At 37.1% G+C, this 18,872-nt stretch overlaps 1 protein-coding gene across 5 annotated transcripts in view; it reads left to right on the top strand.

The window, feature by feature from the left end:
• Nucleotides 1–18,872, top strand: part of UGGT2 (UDP-glucose glycoprotein glucosyltransferase 2) — a 243,684-nt gene that overhangs the window by 124,505 nt on the left and 100,307 nt on the right. For all 5 annotated transcript variants that reach the window (XM_032277500.1, XM_032277501.1, XM_032277502.1 and 2 more), the window contains 4 exons: nt 2,250–2,381; nt 11,838–12,002; nt 16,889–17,012; nt 17,099–17,197. In XM_032277500.1, the coding sequence (XP_032133391.1) occupies nt 2,250–2,381; nt 11,838–12,002; nt 16,889–17,012; nt 17,099–17,197 (520 nt within the window). The remainder of the gene's footprint in view (nt 1–2,249; nt 2,382–11,837; nt 12,003–16,888; nt 17,013–17,098; nt 17,198–18,872) is intronic.

Below are 18,872 nucleotides of genomic sequence, written 5' to 3'. Positions count from 1 at the left end.
TTTCATAGGAGGGGAAAACTTGCCCCGAAATTGAAAAACCCGTAAAATGAAACTCTTCAGTCTAATTACATACCTGTGCTGCTTCTTAAAGGAATAGGTTACAGAGTTTACAATGATACAGGGAGAGTAAAGAATACTAATTTCTTACTATGAGGACTTTAAAGTGAGGATCGTTTTAGCCACAATATGAAGGTTATGTTTGGCAATAATGATTTAAGTGAACTGGGACTAAAAATAATGTTCTTAAGTGCTGTATCAAATGCCGCCTAATAGTGTTTCCACTTACTACTTGTTCCTCCTGCTTGTGAGCTTCTTACCCCAGAATGTCTTAATGCTAGCTCAGCATTCATATTTATGTCTCAGCTTCGTTGTCTACTCAGAGATGCCATCTCTCTTGATGCAAAGCCTAAAACAGCACCTGGGTCATAGTAGAGGATCTCTAAGTACTTATTAAAGAGAGAAGTGAAAAAAGATAAAAAGAGTAACAGCTTACATTCTACAAGTGGGTTTAGAACATCTGCGACTGGGGAAGAGTAGAGGTGCAGAGAAAGTCCAGTCAAAATACTTACTAGTAAAACCTGGCATGGTGGCTCATGCCTGTAATCCCAGCACTTTGGGAGGCTGAGGCAGGTGGATCACTTGACCCAGGAGTTCAAGACTGACCTGAGCAACATGACAAGACCCCATCTTTAACAATAATGCAAAAAACTTTAACCAGGTGTGGTGGCTACTTCCTGTAGTCCCAGCTACCCAGAGGGCTAGATGATGAAAGGATTGCTTGAGCTGGGAGGTTGAGGCTGCAGTGAGCCATGATCACACCACTGCACTCCAGCCTGGATGATGGTGAGACCCTGTCTCAAAAAAAAAAAAAAAAAAAAAAAATTACAGAAGAGCAATAAAAATGAAAGTATTTCTGAAAGGTCATATTAGAATAAATTATACATATGTTTAAAAAGGTAACCATTATTTTTTTTAATTTTTTATTTTAAGTTCTGGGGTACATGTGCAGATCTTGCAGGATTGTTACATAGGTACACACATGCCATGGTGGTTTGCTGCTTCCATGTCCCCGTCACCTACATTAGGTATTTCTCCTAATGTTATCCCTCCCCAGACTCCCCACTCCCTGCTGTCCCTCCCCGAGACCCCCACCCCCAACACACTCCAGTGTGTGATGTTCCCCTCCCTGTGTCCATGTGTTCTCATTGTTCAACGCCCTCTTATGAGTGAGAACATGTGATGTTTGGTTTTCTGTTCTTGTGTCAGTTTGCTAAGAATGATGGTTTCCAGATTCATCCATGTCCCTGCAAAGGACATGAACTCATCCTTTTTTATGGTTGCATAGTATTCCATGGTGTATATGTACCACATTTTCTTTATCCAGTCTCTCACTGATGGGCATTTGGGTTAGTTCCAAGTCTTTGCTCTTGTAAACAGTGCCACATGAACATACGTGTGTATGTCTCTTTATAATAGATTTTTTTATAACCCTTTGGGTATATACCCAGTAATGAGATTGCTGGGTCAAATGGTATTTCTATTTCTAGATCTTTGAGAAATTGCCACACCGTCTTCCACAATGATTGAACTAATTTACATTCCCACCAACAGTGTAAAAGTGTTCCTATTTCTCCACATCCTCTTCAGCCTCTATTGTCTCCAGATTTTTTAAGATCACCATTCTAACTGGCATGAGATGGTATCTCAATGTGGTTTTGATTTGCATTTCTCTAATGGCCAATGATGATGAGCATTTTTTCATGTTTTTTGGCCAATAAATGTTTTCTTTTGAAAAGTGTCTGTTCATATCCTTCGCCCACTTTTTGATGGGGTTTTTTTCTTGTATATTTGTTTTAGTTCTTTGTAAATTCTGGATATTAGCCCTTTGTTACATGAGTATCTTGTAAAAATTTTTTCCCATTCTTTTGGTTGCCGGTTCACTCTAAAGATTGTTTCCTTTGCTGTGCAGAAGGTCTTAAGTTTGGTGTCTGGTTTCATCGAAATAGAATAAAACATAAATTCCTTATGATATTTTTGAAAACTATAGAATATTTTAAAACCATCTTTATTAGAAGATGATTTATGGTTAAAATTATTTGTATGTGGTATATGTGTATATGTAGTTAGCATGTTTTAAACTTATAAAATAAGAATCTGCATGCTAAGGAAAACTAATTGCTGTAAGAGTAAAATTAAATTTTAATTTTAATTTTACTAAATAACTAAATAAATAAAATAAATTTTCACAGGTGTACAAAAAAGTGAAGGATAAAAATATACTCACTGTGGACAATGTGAGGAGTGTTCTCCAAAATAAATTTCCTCAGGCCAATATTTGGGATATTTTGGGAATTCATTCTAAATACGATGAAGAAAGAAAGGTAAGTAGGGACATTATGTTAAGTAGGCCAGGCACAGAAAGACAAATACCACATAGTCTCTCCCATGTGGAATCTTAAGAAGTCAGACTGACAGAAACAGAGTAAAATGGTGGTTACCAGAGGCTGGGGTTGGCGGAATTGGGAAGATGTTGGTCAAAGGATACAAAATTTCAGTTAGACTAGAGAAATAAGTTCAAGAGATCTATTGTACATCACGGTGACTATAGTTAATGACAATATATTGTATACTTGAAAATTACTAAGAAAGTACATTTTAGGGATTCTTACCACAAAAGTATGAGAAAGTATGTGAGGTAATGCATGTGATAATTAGCTTCATTAGCTATTCCACAATGTGTATGAATATAAAAATATGTCTTATATCATAAATATAATTTTTATTTGTCGATTTTTTTAAAAAGGTAAACAGAGACTCAACCCAGAAGATTCAGAAAGAGCCAAAAAAAAAAGGGGGGGGGCAACAACTCAAAGAAATTGTCAGAGAAAGAGAAATAGTACAAAGAAATTCCAAAAATTAATAGATATGAGCCTTCATTCGAAGGGACTGATCAAATACGCAACACACTGAATGAAAGAAGAATGGTTTGGAGCATGGGGATAAGGAATACTTTTCTGAAGAAGTGATATTTAAGCTAAGTCCTGAAGCAGGAGGAGGAGTTAGACAAAAGAAAACAAGGGGGTTTTAAAAGATTAACATTCCAGTCAGAGAAAAATGTTGAAGTCTGAGATGTAAAGGAATTGAGAGAAGCCAATGTTGTTACTGTGTAGATTGAAAGCATATGTTGTGTCTATATTAATGGGGTACAGTTAAGGAGACAAGACTGGAGAGGCAAGCAAAGGGTCTGATTACACAGGGTCTTGTGAACAATATTTAATGTACTCATATCAGTAGAAGCTCTTGGCAACAGTGAAAAACATAAAAGGCATTAAGTAATGAAGTGACAGTGACATGCATTTTTTTTGAAGAGCATTCTTTGTTGTTGAGAATGGATTGTTGGTGGGGAAGAGTAGATGTGGTGACATGTATTAGGAAATACAAAGTGAGAGATGTGACATGGGGTAGCAGGCTTTTGAAAGAAGTGGAAGCAGAGAAAATAGACATATTTGAATTATTTAGGAGGTACCATCCAGGTGCTGCTGGATTGAATAGGGTAGAGGGGAGAAGGGAAATTGTCAAGGGTAATTCCCAGGGTTCAGCTGAACAACTAACTCGTAGAGTCAATGCCAAGAAGGAAAGTAGTGGAAGAGAAAAGGATTGGGAAATAAGATCAGAAGTGTAATTTTCCACATAGAGGATTTGAGTTGCCTGTGCAACTTCCAAGGGAGATGTGAAATCAGCAATTGGATATATGACCCATAGCTCAGAAGATGTGTGAGCTAAAAATATAAAATGCAGTATTATTGGCTTATTTGTGGTAATTAGCTTTTGGATTGGAAAGGTTGCCTAATTAGAAGTCATAGAGTAAGAGCAGAAGAGTACCTGTATTTACAGGAGGGACATCTTTCTTGAGTTCCAAACCCATGTATTCACCTGCTTAGTGAATTTCCCATAAGCATCTTAAATCGAAAGAATCTAAAACCATGCCCATGATCTTCCTTGTTGCTCCAAACATTTTTTTTCTTCTTTAGTCCCTATTCTAGAGGGTAAATAGCAACCATTCACCCAAACCACCCATGCTGAAAGCCTAATAGTCATCCTTAAGTAATTATTTTCCTCACACTCTCCCAAAAAATTGGTCATCAAGTTCTGTCACTTTTACTTGTGACTGCCTCGTCAAGTGGGTCGCAGACCCCTGTGCCTCCTGACTGGGAGACATTTCCCAGCAGAGGGTGACAGACACTTCATACGGGAGAGCTCCTCTTGGCAGCTGGCTTGTGTCCCTCCGGCAGGAATCTTCCAGTGGAAGAAACAGGCACTAATCTTTGCTGTTCTGCAGCCTGCATTAATGATACCCAGGCAAACAGGGTCTGGAGTGGACCTCCAGCAAACTCCAGCATAACTGCAGCTGAGGGGCCTGACTGTTAGAAGGAAAACTAACAAACAGAAAGCAGTAGCATTAACATCAACAAAAAGGATGTCCACACAGAAACCCCAACCAAAGGTCACCAACATCAAGGACCAAAGGTGGGATATATCCACGAAGATGAGGAAAAACCAGCACAGAAAGACTGAAAATTACAAAAACCAGAATGTCCTTCCTCCTCCAAAGGATCACAGCTCCTCACCAGCAAGGAACAAAACTGGATGGAGAATGAGTTTGATGAATTGACAGAAGTAGGCTTCAGAAGGTGGGTAATAACAAACTCTTGCGAGCAAAAGGAGCACATTCTAACTCAATGCAAGGAAGCTAAGAACCTTGAAAAAAAGAGGAATTGCTAACTAGAATAACCAGCTTAGAGAAGAACATAAGTGACATGATGGAGCTGAAAAACAGCACGAGAACTTTGTGAAGCATACACAAGTATCAATAGCAGAATCAATCAACAGAAGAAAGAATATCAGAGATGGAAGGTCAACTTAATGAGATGCATAAAGACAAGATTAGAGAAAAAAGAATGAAAAGGAATGAGCAAAGCCTCCAAGAAATATGGGGCTATGTGAAAAGACCAAACGTTTCATTGCTATACCTGAAAGTGATAGGAAGAGTGGAACCAAGTTGAAAAACACTCCTCAGAATATCCTGGAGAACTTCCCCAACCTAGCAAGGCAGGCCAACATTCAAATTTTGGAAATACAGAGAACCCCACAAAGATGGTCCTCGAGAAGGCCAACCCCAAGACACATAATCATTGAATCACCAAGTCTAAAATGAAGAAAAAAATGTTAAGGGCAGCCAGAGAGAGATCAGGTTACCCACAAAGGGAAGCTCATCATACTAACAGCAGATCTCTCTGCAGAAACCCTACACGTCAGAAGAGAGTGTGGGCCAATGTTCAACATCCTTAAAGAAAAGAATTTTCAACCCACTATTTCATATCCAGCCAAATAAGCTTCAGAAGTGAAGGAGAAATAAAATCCTTTACAGACAAGCAAATGCTGAGAGATTGTGTCTCCACCAGGCCTGCCTTACAAGAGCTCCTGAAGGAAGCACCAAATATGGAAAGGAAAAACCAGTACCAGCCACTGCAAAAACATACCAAATTGTAAGGACCATCAACAATACAATATGAAGAAATTGCATCAACAGGCAAAATAACCAGCTAGCATCATAATGACAGGATCAAATTCACATACAACAATAGTAACCTTAAATATAAATGGGCTAAATGCCTCAATTAAAAGACACAGGCTGACAAATTGGATAAAGAGTCAAGACCCATTGATGTGCTACATTCAGAAGACCTGTCTCACGTGCAAAGACACACATAGGCTCAAAATAAAGGGATGGAGGAGTATTTACCAAGCAAATAGAAACCAGAAAAAAAGCAGAGGTTGCAGTCCTAGTCTCTGATAAAACAGACATTAAACCAACAAACATAAAAAAAGACAAAGAAGGGCATTACATAATGTTAAAGGAATTACTGCAACAAGAAGAGCTAGCTACCCTAAATATATATGCACCCAGTACAGGAGCACCCAGATTCATAAAGCAAGTCCTTAGAGACCTGTAAAGAGACATTCTCCCACACAATAATAGTGGGAGACTTAACACCCCACTGTCAATATTAGATACATCAACAAGACAGAAAATTAACAAGAATATTCAGGACTTGAACTCAGCTCTGGACCAAGCAGACCTAATAGACATCTACAGAACTCTTCACCCCAAATCAACAGAATATAAATTCTTCTTAGCACCACATAGCACTTATTCTAAAATTGACCACATAATTGAAAGTAAAACGCTCCTCAGCAAATGCAAAAGAATGGAAATCAAAACAAGCAGTCTCTCAGACCACAGTGCAATCAAATTAGAACTCAGGATTAAGAAACTCACTCAAAACTGTGCAACTACATGGAAACTGAACAATCTGCACCTGAATGACTACTGGGTAAATAACAAAATTAAGGCAGAAATAAAGAAGTTCTTTGAAACCAATGAGAACAAAGACATAACGTACCAGAACCTCTGGGACACAGCTAAAGCCGTGTTTAGTGGAAAATTTATAGCACTAAATGTCCACAGGGGAAAGCAGGAAAGATCTAAAATCAACATCCTAATATTACAGTTAAAAGAAATATAACAGCAAGAGCAAACAATTTCAAAAGCCAGCAGAAGACAAGAAATAACTAAGATTACAGCAAAACTGAAGGAGATAGAGACACAAAAAACCCTTCAAAAAAATCAGTGACTCCATGAGCTGTTTTTTTGAGAAGATTAACAAACTAGATAGGCCATGAGCCAGACTAATAAAAGAGAAGAATCAAATAGACACAGTAAAAAAAAGATGATAAAGGGGATATCATCACTGATCCCCCAGAAATAGAAACTACCATCAGGGAATACTATAAAAACCTCTACACAAATAAATTAGAAAATCTAGAAGAAATGAATAAATTCCTGGACAGATACACCCTTTCAAGACTAAACCAGTAAGTCAAATCTATGAATAGACTGACAACAAGTTCTGAAATTGAGTCAGTAATTAGTAACCTACTAACCAAAAAGAGTCCAGGACCAGACAGATTCACAACTAAGTTCTACCAGAGAAACAAAGAGGAACTGATACCATTCCTTTGAAAACTACTCCAAACAATAGAAAAAGGGGGACTCCTACCTAATTCATTTTATGAGGCCAGCATTATCCTGATACCAAAGCATGGTGGACACACACACACACACACACACACACAAAGAAAATTTCAGGCCAATATCCCTGATGAACATTGATGCGAAAATCTTCAATAAAATACTGGCAAACTGAATCCAGCAGCACATCAAAAGCCTTGTCCACCACGATCAAGTCAGCTTCATCCCTGGGATGCAAGGCTGGTTCAACATATGTAAATCAATAAATGTAATCCATCACATAAACAGAACCAATGACGAAAACCACATGATTATCTCAATAGATGCAGAAAAGGCCTTCAATAAAATTCAACACCCCTTCATGCTAAAAACTCTCAATAAACTAGGTATTAAAGGAATGTATCTCAAAATAATAAGAGCTATTTATGACAAACCCACAGCCAATATCATACTGAATGGGCAAAAAGTAGAAGTACTCCCTTTGAAAACTGGCACAAGAAAAGGATACTATCTCTCACCACTCCTATTCAATATAGTGTTGGAAATTCTGGCCAGGATGATCAGGCAAGAGAAAGAAATAAAGAGTATTCAAATAGGAAGATAGGAAGTTAAATAGTCTCTGTTTGCAGTTGAGCTGATTGTATATTTGGAAAACCTCATCTCAGCCCAAAAATCTTCTTAAGCTAATAAGCAACTTCAGCAAAGTCTCAGGATACAAAATCAATGGCAAAAATCGCAAGCATTTCTATACACCAATAATAGACAGTGAGCCAAATCATGAGTGAACTCCCATTCACAATTCCTACAGAGAATAAAATACCTAGGAATACAACTTACGGGGCGTATGAAGGACCTTTTCAAAGAGAACTACAAACCACTGCTCAAAGAAATAAGAGAGGACACAAAAACATGGAAAAACATTCTATGCTCATGGATAGGAAGAATCAATATTGTGAAAATGGCCATACTGCCCAAAGTAGAGATTCAATACTATCCCCATCAAGCTACCATTGATTTTCTTCACAGAATTAGAAAAAACTACTTTAAATTTCATATGGAAAAAGAGCCCATATAGTCAAGCACTCCTAACCAACAAGAACAAAGCTGGAGGCATCACGCTACCTAACTTCAAACTATACTACAAGGTTACAGTAACCAAAACAGCATGATGCTGGTACCAAAACAGATATGTAAACCAATGGAACAGAACAGAGGCGTCACAGATAATGCCACACATCTTCAACTGTATGATCTTTGACAAACCTGACAAAAACAAGCAATGGGGAAAGGGTTTTCTATTTAATAAATGGTGTTGGGAAAACTGGCTAGCCATATGCAGAAAACTGAAACTGGACCCCTTCCTTATACCTTATATAAAAATTAACTCAAGATAAATTAAAGACTTAAATATAAGACCTAAAACCATAAAAACCCTAGAAGAAAACCTAGGCAGTACCAGTCCAGGACATAGGCATGGGCAAAGACTTCATGACTAAAACACGAAAAGCAATGGCAACAAAAGCTAAAATTGACAAATGGGAATCTAATTAAAGAGCTTCTGCATGGCAAAAGAAACTATCATCAGAGTGAACAGGCAACCTACAGAATGGGGGGAAATTTTTGCAATCTATCTGACAAAGGGCTAATGTCCAGAATCTATGAAGAACTTAAACAAATTTTCAAGAAAAAAAACAACCCCATTGAAAAGTGGGCAAATGATATGAACAGACACTTCTCAAAAGAAGACATGTATATGGTCAACAAACATGTGAAAAAGCTCATCGGCTGGGTGGGGTGTCTCATGCCTGTAATCCCAGCACTTTGGGAGGCCGAGGCGGGTGGATCACCCGTCTCAGTAGATCGAGACTGTCCTGGCCCACATGGTGAAACCCCATTTCTACTAAAAATACAAAAAATAAAAATTAGCTGGGTGTGGTGGTGTACACCTATAGTCCCAGCTACTCGGGAGGCTGAGGCAGGAGAATTGCTTGAACCCAGGAGGTGGAGATTGCAGTGAGCCAAGATCGTGTCACTGCACTACAGCCTGGGCGACAGTGCAAGACTCTGTTTCAAAAAAAGAAAAAAAAGCTCATCATAACTGGTCATTAGAGCAATGCAAATCAAAACCACAATGAGATTCCATTTCCTGTTAGTTGGAATGGTGATCATCAAAAAGTCAGGAAACAACAGATGCTGGAGAGAATGTGGAGAAATAGGAATACTTTTACACTCTTGGTGGGAGTGTAAATTGGTTCAACCATTGTGGAAGACAGTGTGGCAATTCCTTGAGGATCTAGAACCAGAAATACTATTTGACCCAGCAATCTTATTACTGAGTATATACCCAAAGGATTATACATCATTTAAAGACATATTCACACGTATGTTTATTGTGGCACTGTTCAAAATAGCAAAGACTTGGAACCAACCCAAAATGCTTATCAGTGATAGACTGGATAAAGAAAATGTGGCACATATACACTATGAAATATTATCCAGCCAGAAAAAAAGGATGAGTTCATGTCCTTTGCAGGGACATGGATGAAGCTAGAAGGCATCATTCCCAGCAAACTAGCACAGGAACGGAAAACCAAACACTGTGTGTTCTCATAAGTGGGAGTTGAACAATGAGAACACATGGACACAGGGAGAGGAACACCACACACCAGGGCCTGCTGGCGGGTGAGGGACTAAAGAAGGGATAGCACTGGGAGAAATATCTAATGTAGATGATGGGTTGCTGGGTGCGGCAAATTACCTATGTAACGCAGGTGACTTGCTGTTTACCTATGTAACCTGTATGTTCCGCACATGTACCCCAGAACTTAAAGTATAATAATAAAATTAATTTTAAAAACGTTTTGGAAACTGTTAAATACTTCAGAAACTGCCTCATTCTCAATTTTCCTGTTATCACTGACTTTTTTTTGCTCTTGCTTTTTCTTTCCCTTACAACTGTAGTAGCCCCTGAAGCAGTGTCCTAAAATATGCTCTTTCTTCCCATTGTTGCCATTGTATCCTTTTAAAAATAAGCAAATCAGATATTTTGCATGAACTGCCTTCCCAGATAAAATTTACCATGACCTGCTTGGTACCCCCAAAATACTATTTCACACTCACTTTTAATATATATCCATCTCTCCCTCTATTAAACTATAAGTTTTTTTATTATAGAGTTTGCATATCATTTACATGCATTTATAAACCTAATACATAGTAGGTGCTCTCTAAATGCACAGATAGTATAGTACAGTGGTTAAGAGTTCAGACTCTTGGTCAGACAGATCTGGGTACAAATTCCACTTCCAAAACATTGTAGCTATATGACATAAGAAGTGATTTAATCTCTGTGTGTCTGTTTTATCATCTCTAAAATTGATGTAATAGTAGTACTTGGCTTTCTAGAGTATTTGTGCAAATGTTGGCTATAATGATGACAGTACTTGGTATTGGATAGCAAATGAGGTATTTAGTCGCTTTTTAATTCATAAGCTAAAATTCGAATATTGAGGACCTTCATGATCTGGCCTCTGCCTAAAACCCCTCTCTAACCTTACATCTAACAGCTCTCCCCCATATTTCACACCCTATAAACACTGCTGTATTAGTCCATTTTCATGCTGCTGATAAAGACAAATGTGAAACTGGGCAATTTACAAAAGAAAGCGGTTTAATGAACTCACAGTTCCACGTGACTAAGGAAATCCCACAATCATGGCAAAAGGTGAAAGGCAAGTCTCACATGGTGGCAGACAAGAGAAGAAAACTTGTGTAGGGAAACTCCCCCATACAAAATTAGCAGATCTCATGAGACACATTCACTGTCACAAGAATAGCACAGGAAAGACCCTCCATCATTCTAATACCTTCTACTGGGTCCCTCCCACAACACGTGGGAATTGTGGGAGCTACAGTTTAAGATGTGGATGGGGACACAGCCAAACCATGTCAACTGTGAATTTATGTTGCCTAAGTATATTGTACACTCACTTCCCTTTCAGTCCTTGTTGTGCTCTTTTCACTTGGAATGTCTTTCTCTACTTTTTCTCCCTGGCAAATTTTTTTAAGCCTTTAAGACTTCTAATATCACTCCCTAAAAGCAGCACTGTATGATCCCTCTTCTCCATACTCAAGCTTGATTAGATGCTTCTCCTGGGCCCCATAGAATCTTCTGCATTCTTGTGTTTTATCTGTATATGTGTGAACCCCTTGAGAAAAGACTTTCAGCTCTGAAATCACAATAGTTAGCCCAATGCAGGTGGCAGGATTGAGTAAATGTTTATTGAACATATCAATACAGGGATAAATAAGTCTCTGATACAGATAAATGTTTGGATTTTTATTGTTAAGTAAATGTCATACTCTATACCGAGAATCAGCAAGTCCACCCACTGCTTGTTTTTGTAAAGTATTTTGGGGACAGAGCCATATTTGTTTATTCATATGTTGTCTGTGACTGCTTTTGTGCTGTAACGTGAAAGTGGAGTCATTGTGTCAGAAACAGGGTGGCTCACAAAGCCCAAAATATTTACCCAGTGGCCTTTTACAGAAAAAGTTTCTTGACTCCTGCTCTTTGTAGGTAAATTACTTTCCTTTAAGTAATGTTTGGAAAGGACAGATAAGGTTAGCAAAATGGCTGTTTTCTCCCATGGCATATAAAAATGTGGCAGTGTTCCTTTTTCTTACATTTATTTTTTAAACAATCATATTTTGTTTAACACTCTGATATTTTTTAACTGAATAGGCTGGAGCAAGCTTTTATAAGATGACTGGCCTGGGTCCTTTGCCTCAAGCTCTTTATAATGGTGAACCCTTTAAGCATGAAGAGATGAATATTAAAGAACTAAAAACGGCTATTCTTCAAAGAATGATGGATGCATCTGTATATTTACAAAGAGAAGTTTTAATGGTGGGTAAGCATTTATAAGAAAATACATGATGAATAATATTTATAAATGATACTTTTATTAAAAATTTATTTTAATGACGGTAGTTAATTTGGTAAAAATTTTCATTCTGATCATTTAATAGTGATTTTTAAAATGATAATTTTAGCAGCTTATGCCATGCCACCCTCCCTGTGCAGAGATTGTGGTGCAGAGGGGTCCTTTATACTCCATATGCAGGCAGACCTTCAGGAATCTGGAACACCCACCCTCCTGGCTTAGGAGTTTAGGCTGCCCCCTCCCTGTGCAGAGAACTTGGAGCCAAGGAATTTCCCCAGCTCCATGCCTAGGCACACCTCTGGACACCTGATGGTTGTCCACTGGATTATCCCTCAGTGTTGGTGCTTGTGCCTGCCATTGGGTGACCTATAGGCAGGCCTCCTCAGTCTGGCCCTGCCCATCTTGCCCACCATGGCTGAGCAGGGAGCCCAGACCACTGTGCACACTACAGATCAGCCCATTGCCTTAGACAGCAGAGAGATTATCCCAGTAACAAAGACCAAGTGTATACCCTGCCATATTGGCCTCAGCTGGCTTTTACTCATAAGGGCTGTCTACTGGCTGGTAGGTCAAACCACACAACCGAAAGTAAAATTGGCTGATAGAAATGCATAGGGCTATAGAAGTATCACTTAAGGAATTTCAAAATACCACTGAAGGCTTTATCAATAGACTGGACCAAGTAGGAGAAAGAATTTCAGAGCTTGAAAACTAGGCTTTTGAACTGACCCAGTCAGGCAAAAATAAACAAAAAAGAATTTAGGCCAGGCATGGTGGTTCATGTCTGTAATCCCACCACTTTGAGAGGGCAATCCAAAAGGATTGCTTGAGCTGAGGAATTTGAGACCAGCCTGGGCAACACAGTGAAACCACTCTACAAAAAACATAAAACTTAGCCAGCCATGGTGGTATGTACCTATAGTCCCAGCTACTCGAAAGGCTGAGGAATGAGGAAGACACCAGACAGATGGGTCTTGTTTTTTATCGAACTTGCCACACTGTGCTTTTTAGGTGAGGCATGTTGGCCATTTATATTCAAGACTAATATTGGTACGTGAGGTTTTACGCCTATCAGAAGTTCTTAGCTGGCTACTCTGCAATTTCTATCATATGTTACACACTGACAGCGTTAGATTATCAAGGCAGAAAACTAACAAAGAAATTCTGGACTTAAATGGACAATGACCAATTGGACCTAGTAGACATCTACAGAACCTTCCACCCATCAGCCACAGAATACATACTCCAAAATCAACCATATGCTTGGCCATAAAGCAAGTCTCAATAAATTTTTAAAAATCAAAATCATACCAGTCATGGACAATGGTAGAGTAAAAATAGAAATCAGAACTTGGAAGATCTCTGAAAACTACATGGTTACATAGAAATTAAACAACTTGCTCCTGAAATGACTTTTGGGTAAACAGTGCAATTAAGGCAGCAATAATATAAATTCAAATAAATGAAAATGAACCACATACCAAAATCTCTGGCATGCAGCAAAAGCAGTGTTAAGAGGAAAGTTTAACCACCTATTTCAAAAAGTTAGAACAGTCTCAGAATAATGACCTAACATCACACCTACAGGAATTAGGAAAAACAAAATGAACTAAACTCAAAGCTAGCAGAACAAAATAAATAAAATCAGAGTAAAACTGAATAAAATTGATACCCAAAAATTTATACAATGAACAAATGAAACCAAAGTTGGTTTTTGGAAAAGAAAAAACAAGATCAATAGACAACTAGCTAGATTAACAAAAAAAGGAGAAAATATCTAAATAAGTATAATCAGAAGCAACAAAGGAATACAGACGATCCACAGAAGACCTCTATACACACAAACTGGAAAATCTAGAAGAAATGGATAAATTCCTGGTCTCCCAATATTGAATCGGGAAGAAACTGACACCCTGAACAGACTGATCTTGAGTTCCAAAATTGAATCAGTAATAAACCTTCCAACCAATAAAAGCCCTGGACCAGATTGATTCATATCTGAATTCTGCCAGATGTACAAAGAAGACTTGTTATCAATTATACTTAAACTATTCCAAAAAACCAAGGAGGAGTGATTGATGCCTCCCTAACTCATTCTGCAAAGCCCATATTATTCTGATACCAAAACCTGGCAAAGATACAATAAAAACAAAACAAAACAAAACAAAAAAAACTACAGGCTAGTATCACTGATTAACATAGAAGGAAAGATCCTCAACAAAATACCAGCAAACTGAATCCAGCAGCATACCAAAAAGTTTCACCGTGATCAAGTAGGCTTCACTCCTGGGGAAGGTTGGTTCAACATACACAAATCAGTAAATGTGATTCACCACATAAACAGAATTTAAAACAAAAAATGTGATCATCTTGATAGATGTTAAAAGTATTCAATAAAATCCAACATCCCTTCATAACAAAAACCCTCAACAAACTATGCACTGAAGGAACATACCTCAAATTAATAAGAACCATCTATGACAAACCCACAGCCAACATCATACTGAATCGGCAAAAGCTAGAAACATTCCTCTTGAGAACTGGAACAAGAGAAAGATGCCCAGTCTCACTACTATTCATCATAGTACTGAAAGTCCTAGTCAGAGCAGTCAGGCAAGAGCAACAAATAAAAGGCATCCAAATATTAAAAGAAGTCCAGTATCTTTCTTCACTGATGATATGATTCTATACCTAGAAAACCCTAAGGACTTCACCAGACAACTCCTGGAACTGATAAATGACTTCAGTAAAGCTTCAGGATACAAAATTAATGCACAAAAATCAATATCATTTCAATACGCCAATGACATTCAACCTGAGGGCCACATCAAGAATGCAGTACCATTTACAGTAGCCACACACGTGCACACAGGCACACACATGCACACACAATATGAAATAGGAATACAGCTAACTAAGGATGTGAAAGATCTCTGCAAGGAGAATTACTAAACACTGCTGAAAGTAATCATATTATACAAACAAATGGGGAAACATTCCATGCTCACAGATTGGAAGAATAAATATTGTTAACATAGGCATACTGCCCAACACAATCTATAGATTTAATGCTATTCCTATCAAACTATCAGTCATTGTTCACAGAATTGGAAAAAACTATTCTAAAATACATTTGGAAGCAGAGAAGAGCCCAAATACCAAGGCAATCCAAAGCAAAAAGAACAAATCTTTAGGCATCACATTACCCGACTTCACCCTATACTACAAGGCTACAGTAACCAGAACAGGATGGTACTGGCACAAAAATAGACACTAAGGGAATTCATTAGCACTAGACCAGCCTTACAAAAGCTCTTGGAACAGACCAATGGAACAGAATAAGCTGCAGACCTACAACCACCTGAGTTTTGACAAAGTAGACAAAAATTAGTGGGGAAAGGACCCTCTATTCAATAAGCGGTCCTGGGATAGCTGGTTAACCATATGCAAACAAACAAAACTGAACCTCTACTCTTCACCACATTCAAAAATTAACACAAGATGGATTAAACATTTGAGTATAAGACTTAAAACTGTAAGAATTGTAGAAGAAAACCTAGGAAACACCATTCTGACATCAGCCTTGGGAAGAATGTATGGCTAAGATCTGAAAAGCAATTATATCGAAAACAAAAATTGACAAGTGGGACCTAATTAAAGAGCACAGCAAAGGAAACTCGCAACAGAGTAAACAGACAACCTGCAGAATATACAGAAAGTATTCACAAACTATACCTCTGACAGTTCTAATATCCATAAGTAGCAAACAAATCAACAAGCAAAGAACAAATAACCCCATTAAAAAGTAGACAAATGACATTAGCAGACACTTCTCAAAAGAACACACACAGACAGCCAACAAGCATATGAAGAAATGTTCAACATTACTACTTCTTAGAGAAATAGAAATCAAAACCACAAAGAGATATCATCTCATACCAATTAGAATGGCTATTACTAAAAAGTTAAAAAGCAATGGATACTGGAGAGGCTGAGGAAAAAAGGGAATGTGTATATACTATTATTGGGGATGTAAACTAGGTCAGCCTCTTTGGAAAGCAGTCTAGAGATGTTTCAAAGAATTTAGAATAACCATTCAACCCAGCAATCTCATTACTGGGTACATCTCCAAAGGAAAAGAAATTGTTCTACCAAAAAGACACATATATGTTCATTGCAGCATTATTCACAAAAGCAAAGATGTGTAATCCACCTAGGTTCCCATCAGCAGTGGATTGGATAAAGAAAATGCAGCACCTATATACAGCATGAGATACTACTACACAGCCATTTAAAAATGAAATGATGATCTTTGCAGCAACATAGACTCAGCTGGAGGCCAAGCAAGCTAACACAGAAACAGGAAACCAAACACCACATGTTCTCACTTGTAAGTGGAAGCCATACATTGGGTACTCATGGACAGAAAGATAGCAGCAATAGAAAGCTGGGACTTCCAGAGGGGAGAGGGAAGGAAAAAGTGGGGGAAGAGCTGAAAAATTATCTGGTACTATGGTCACTAACTGGTTAATGGGATCAGTCATAACCCCAACATCAGCATTACATGATATACCCATGTTGTAACCAACCTGCACAGGTACCCTTGAATCTAAAAGAAAAGCTGAAATTTTTCAAAAACCAATATTTAATTAAATTTATTTTAGGCACAGTTGCATCTAAAAATTGCTTAATTGGAAAAAAATCTAATTTTTACAAGAAAATATATTGTAATAATTCTAATTTGCATATTCTTTATTTTTGATTAAGTAATCTTTATATTATCTGCATAATTTTTATAACATGGATATAAATTGCCTATATTATCTAAATAACATTTTTGTTATTTTAGGGCACATTCAATGATCACATGAATGCAATTGATTTTCTAATGGAAAAGAATAATGTTGTACCCCGTATAAATTCTTTGATTTTGCATACTAACCAGCAGTACCTTAATTTAATATCTACATCAGGTAAAATAATCCTATACTGTTCTACAAATGCTTATTGAGCTGTGAGTGCTTTATTTATATTTAACATTTAATTTGAAATTTTTCAGTAACTGCTGATATTGAAGATTTCTCTACTTTCTTTTTCTTGGATTCACAAGATAAGAGTGCTGTAATTGCAAAGAACATGTATTATTTAACCCCAGACGGTAATAAGCATATTTTATTTACCTGAATTCATTCCTAAAGTGATAAAAAACTTGTAATCTTTATAAAGCAGTTGCATAATACATTTTAATAAGTTGCTATTCTTGAGTAGAGACCTAGGTTTCAATTTTAGAGTTTGTAAAATTTTTAGTATTTAAGGTGTGCTGAGAAAACAATGCCTTCTATTCTAACTTTATCTTGGTTTTTTTGTTTTTTTTTTTTCTTTTGCCTTTTTTAAAGTAAACTTTTCACCTTTTTTAGAAAAGAATAAAAACTTCTCAGTACTATGTAAACTATCTTATAATGTATAAATAAAAGTACAATTCCTGGATCAGAGAAGATAATAATTCTATATTCTGTTTAAATAACATGCGGATGTTTTGCTTGAGATAGGGGTTACAACCAGAAGAGAGGAGACTGAGACAGAAACACGCTTGGAACAAAGGATTTAGCCACACTGAGGAGTTGGCAGTAGGACCACAGATTTGTTAGGATACAGTTGACTATTCAGATGGATGAATATGATTCGAATTTGGTTGGTTTTTGTTTTGCTTTGTCTGGCCTGCTTTGCAGAAATAAAAACAATAGCCAATGAGTAGAAGGTTAAAGAAGGTTGATTTTGGTTTCAGTAGAGAAGTGGTAATTTTCTAACAGTGAGAGTGCCATAAACAGATGGAATGAACTATGTTGTAAGGGACAAATTTTTATATGGGAGAGAGATTTAAAGCAAAGGCCACACAACCAGTTTTTGTAAATGCTGTAGATTAAATCCAAGTTTCTACCAGATGGCTCCTGGATTACTTTCTAACAGATTCCACGATTCTATGTTCATAAAGGAGTCTGGCTACATTAAATGCAACAAATGATAAAATATATAATCAACAATATTAACAAACATAATATAAGACATAATATAAATAATAATAAAATATATAATAAAATAGTCCCCTTTTATGGCAGGCTATATCCCCTAATGTGAAGGCAAAAAGACATAGAGAAGTAAGAAAAAATAGAAACATATTTATCCCAGATCTGCGTTATATTTCAAAAATGTCTCGGTGGGGGGGAAACAAACTAAACACACACATACACATTTAAAAAAATTAAGGAATAAGTTAACCTGTAATTTATGCTCTTTAGTTAACTCTCTTGCAATTTAAAAGAATGTTGGCACTGAGAATCGAATTTTCTCTTTGTATTTCTGTAAATGTGTAAAGAAATAATAGTTTTGAGAAATTACTTAGTGCTTTTGAAATATTTCTCAATATGCAAGCTGTGATGGTGAAAAGGCTGTCATTAAAAAGGCACAGAAATTCTTTACCTTTCTTCTTTAAAAAGAATGTTACTCTCTTACACATAAGTTGTTTCTGAAGATTGCAAGTGAAATCAAGGCTGTCCTTTTTGTTATTTTTTTATCTTTCATTAGCCAAAGCTAGTTTTTATATGATTAGATCACACTGACTATGATAATAACTGTAGTTTCAAATCTATTCAGAAGTAAGTTTTAGGTATAGCAAAATTTTTTATAATTATTTTAAATTGGTAGCCTGGTCGTAAGGACCAGTTTTTCTGTAGGTTTTATTGATGGCCAGACAAGTATCATTTCAGGTGTTATCTGCTTAATGCTGGATGAAATTAAACCCATTTAATTGACACTTCAGAATATTGATGGAACAA

This window comes from Sapajus apella, unplaced genomic scaffold, assembly GCF_009761245.1.
Source record: "Sapajus apella isolate SASKATOON/1434 unplaced genomic scaffold, GSC_monkey_1.0 scaffold9, whole genome shotgun sequence".
NCBI classification, from domain to species: domain Eukaryota; kingdom Metazoa; phylum Chordata; class Mammalia; order Primates; family Cebidae; genus Sapajus; species Sapajus apella.
The sequence above is the reverse complement of the archived record's forward strand: the minus strand, read 5'-3'. Positions and strand labels throughout refer to the sequence as shown.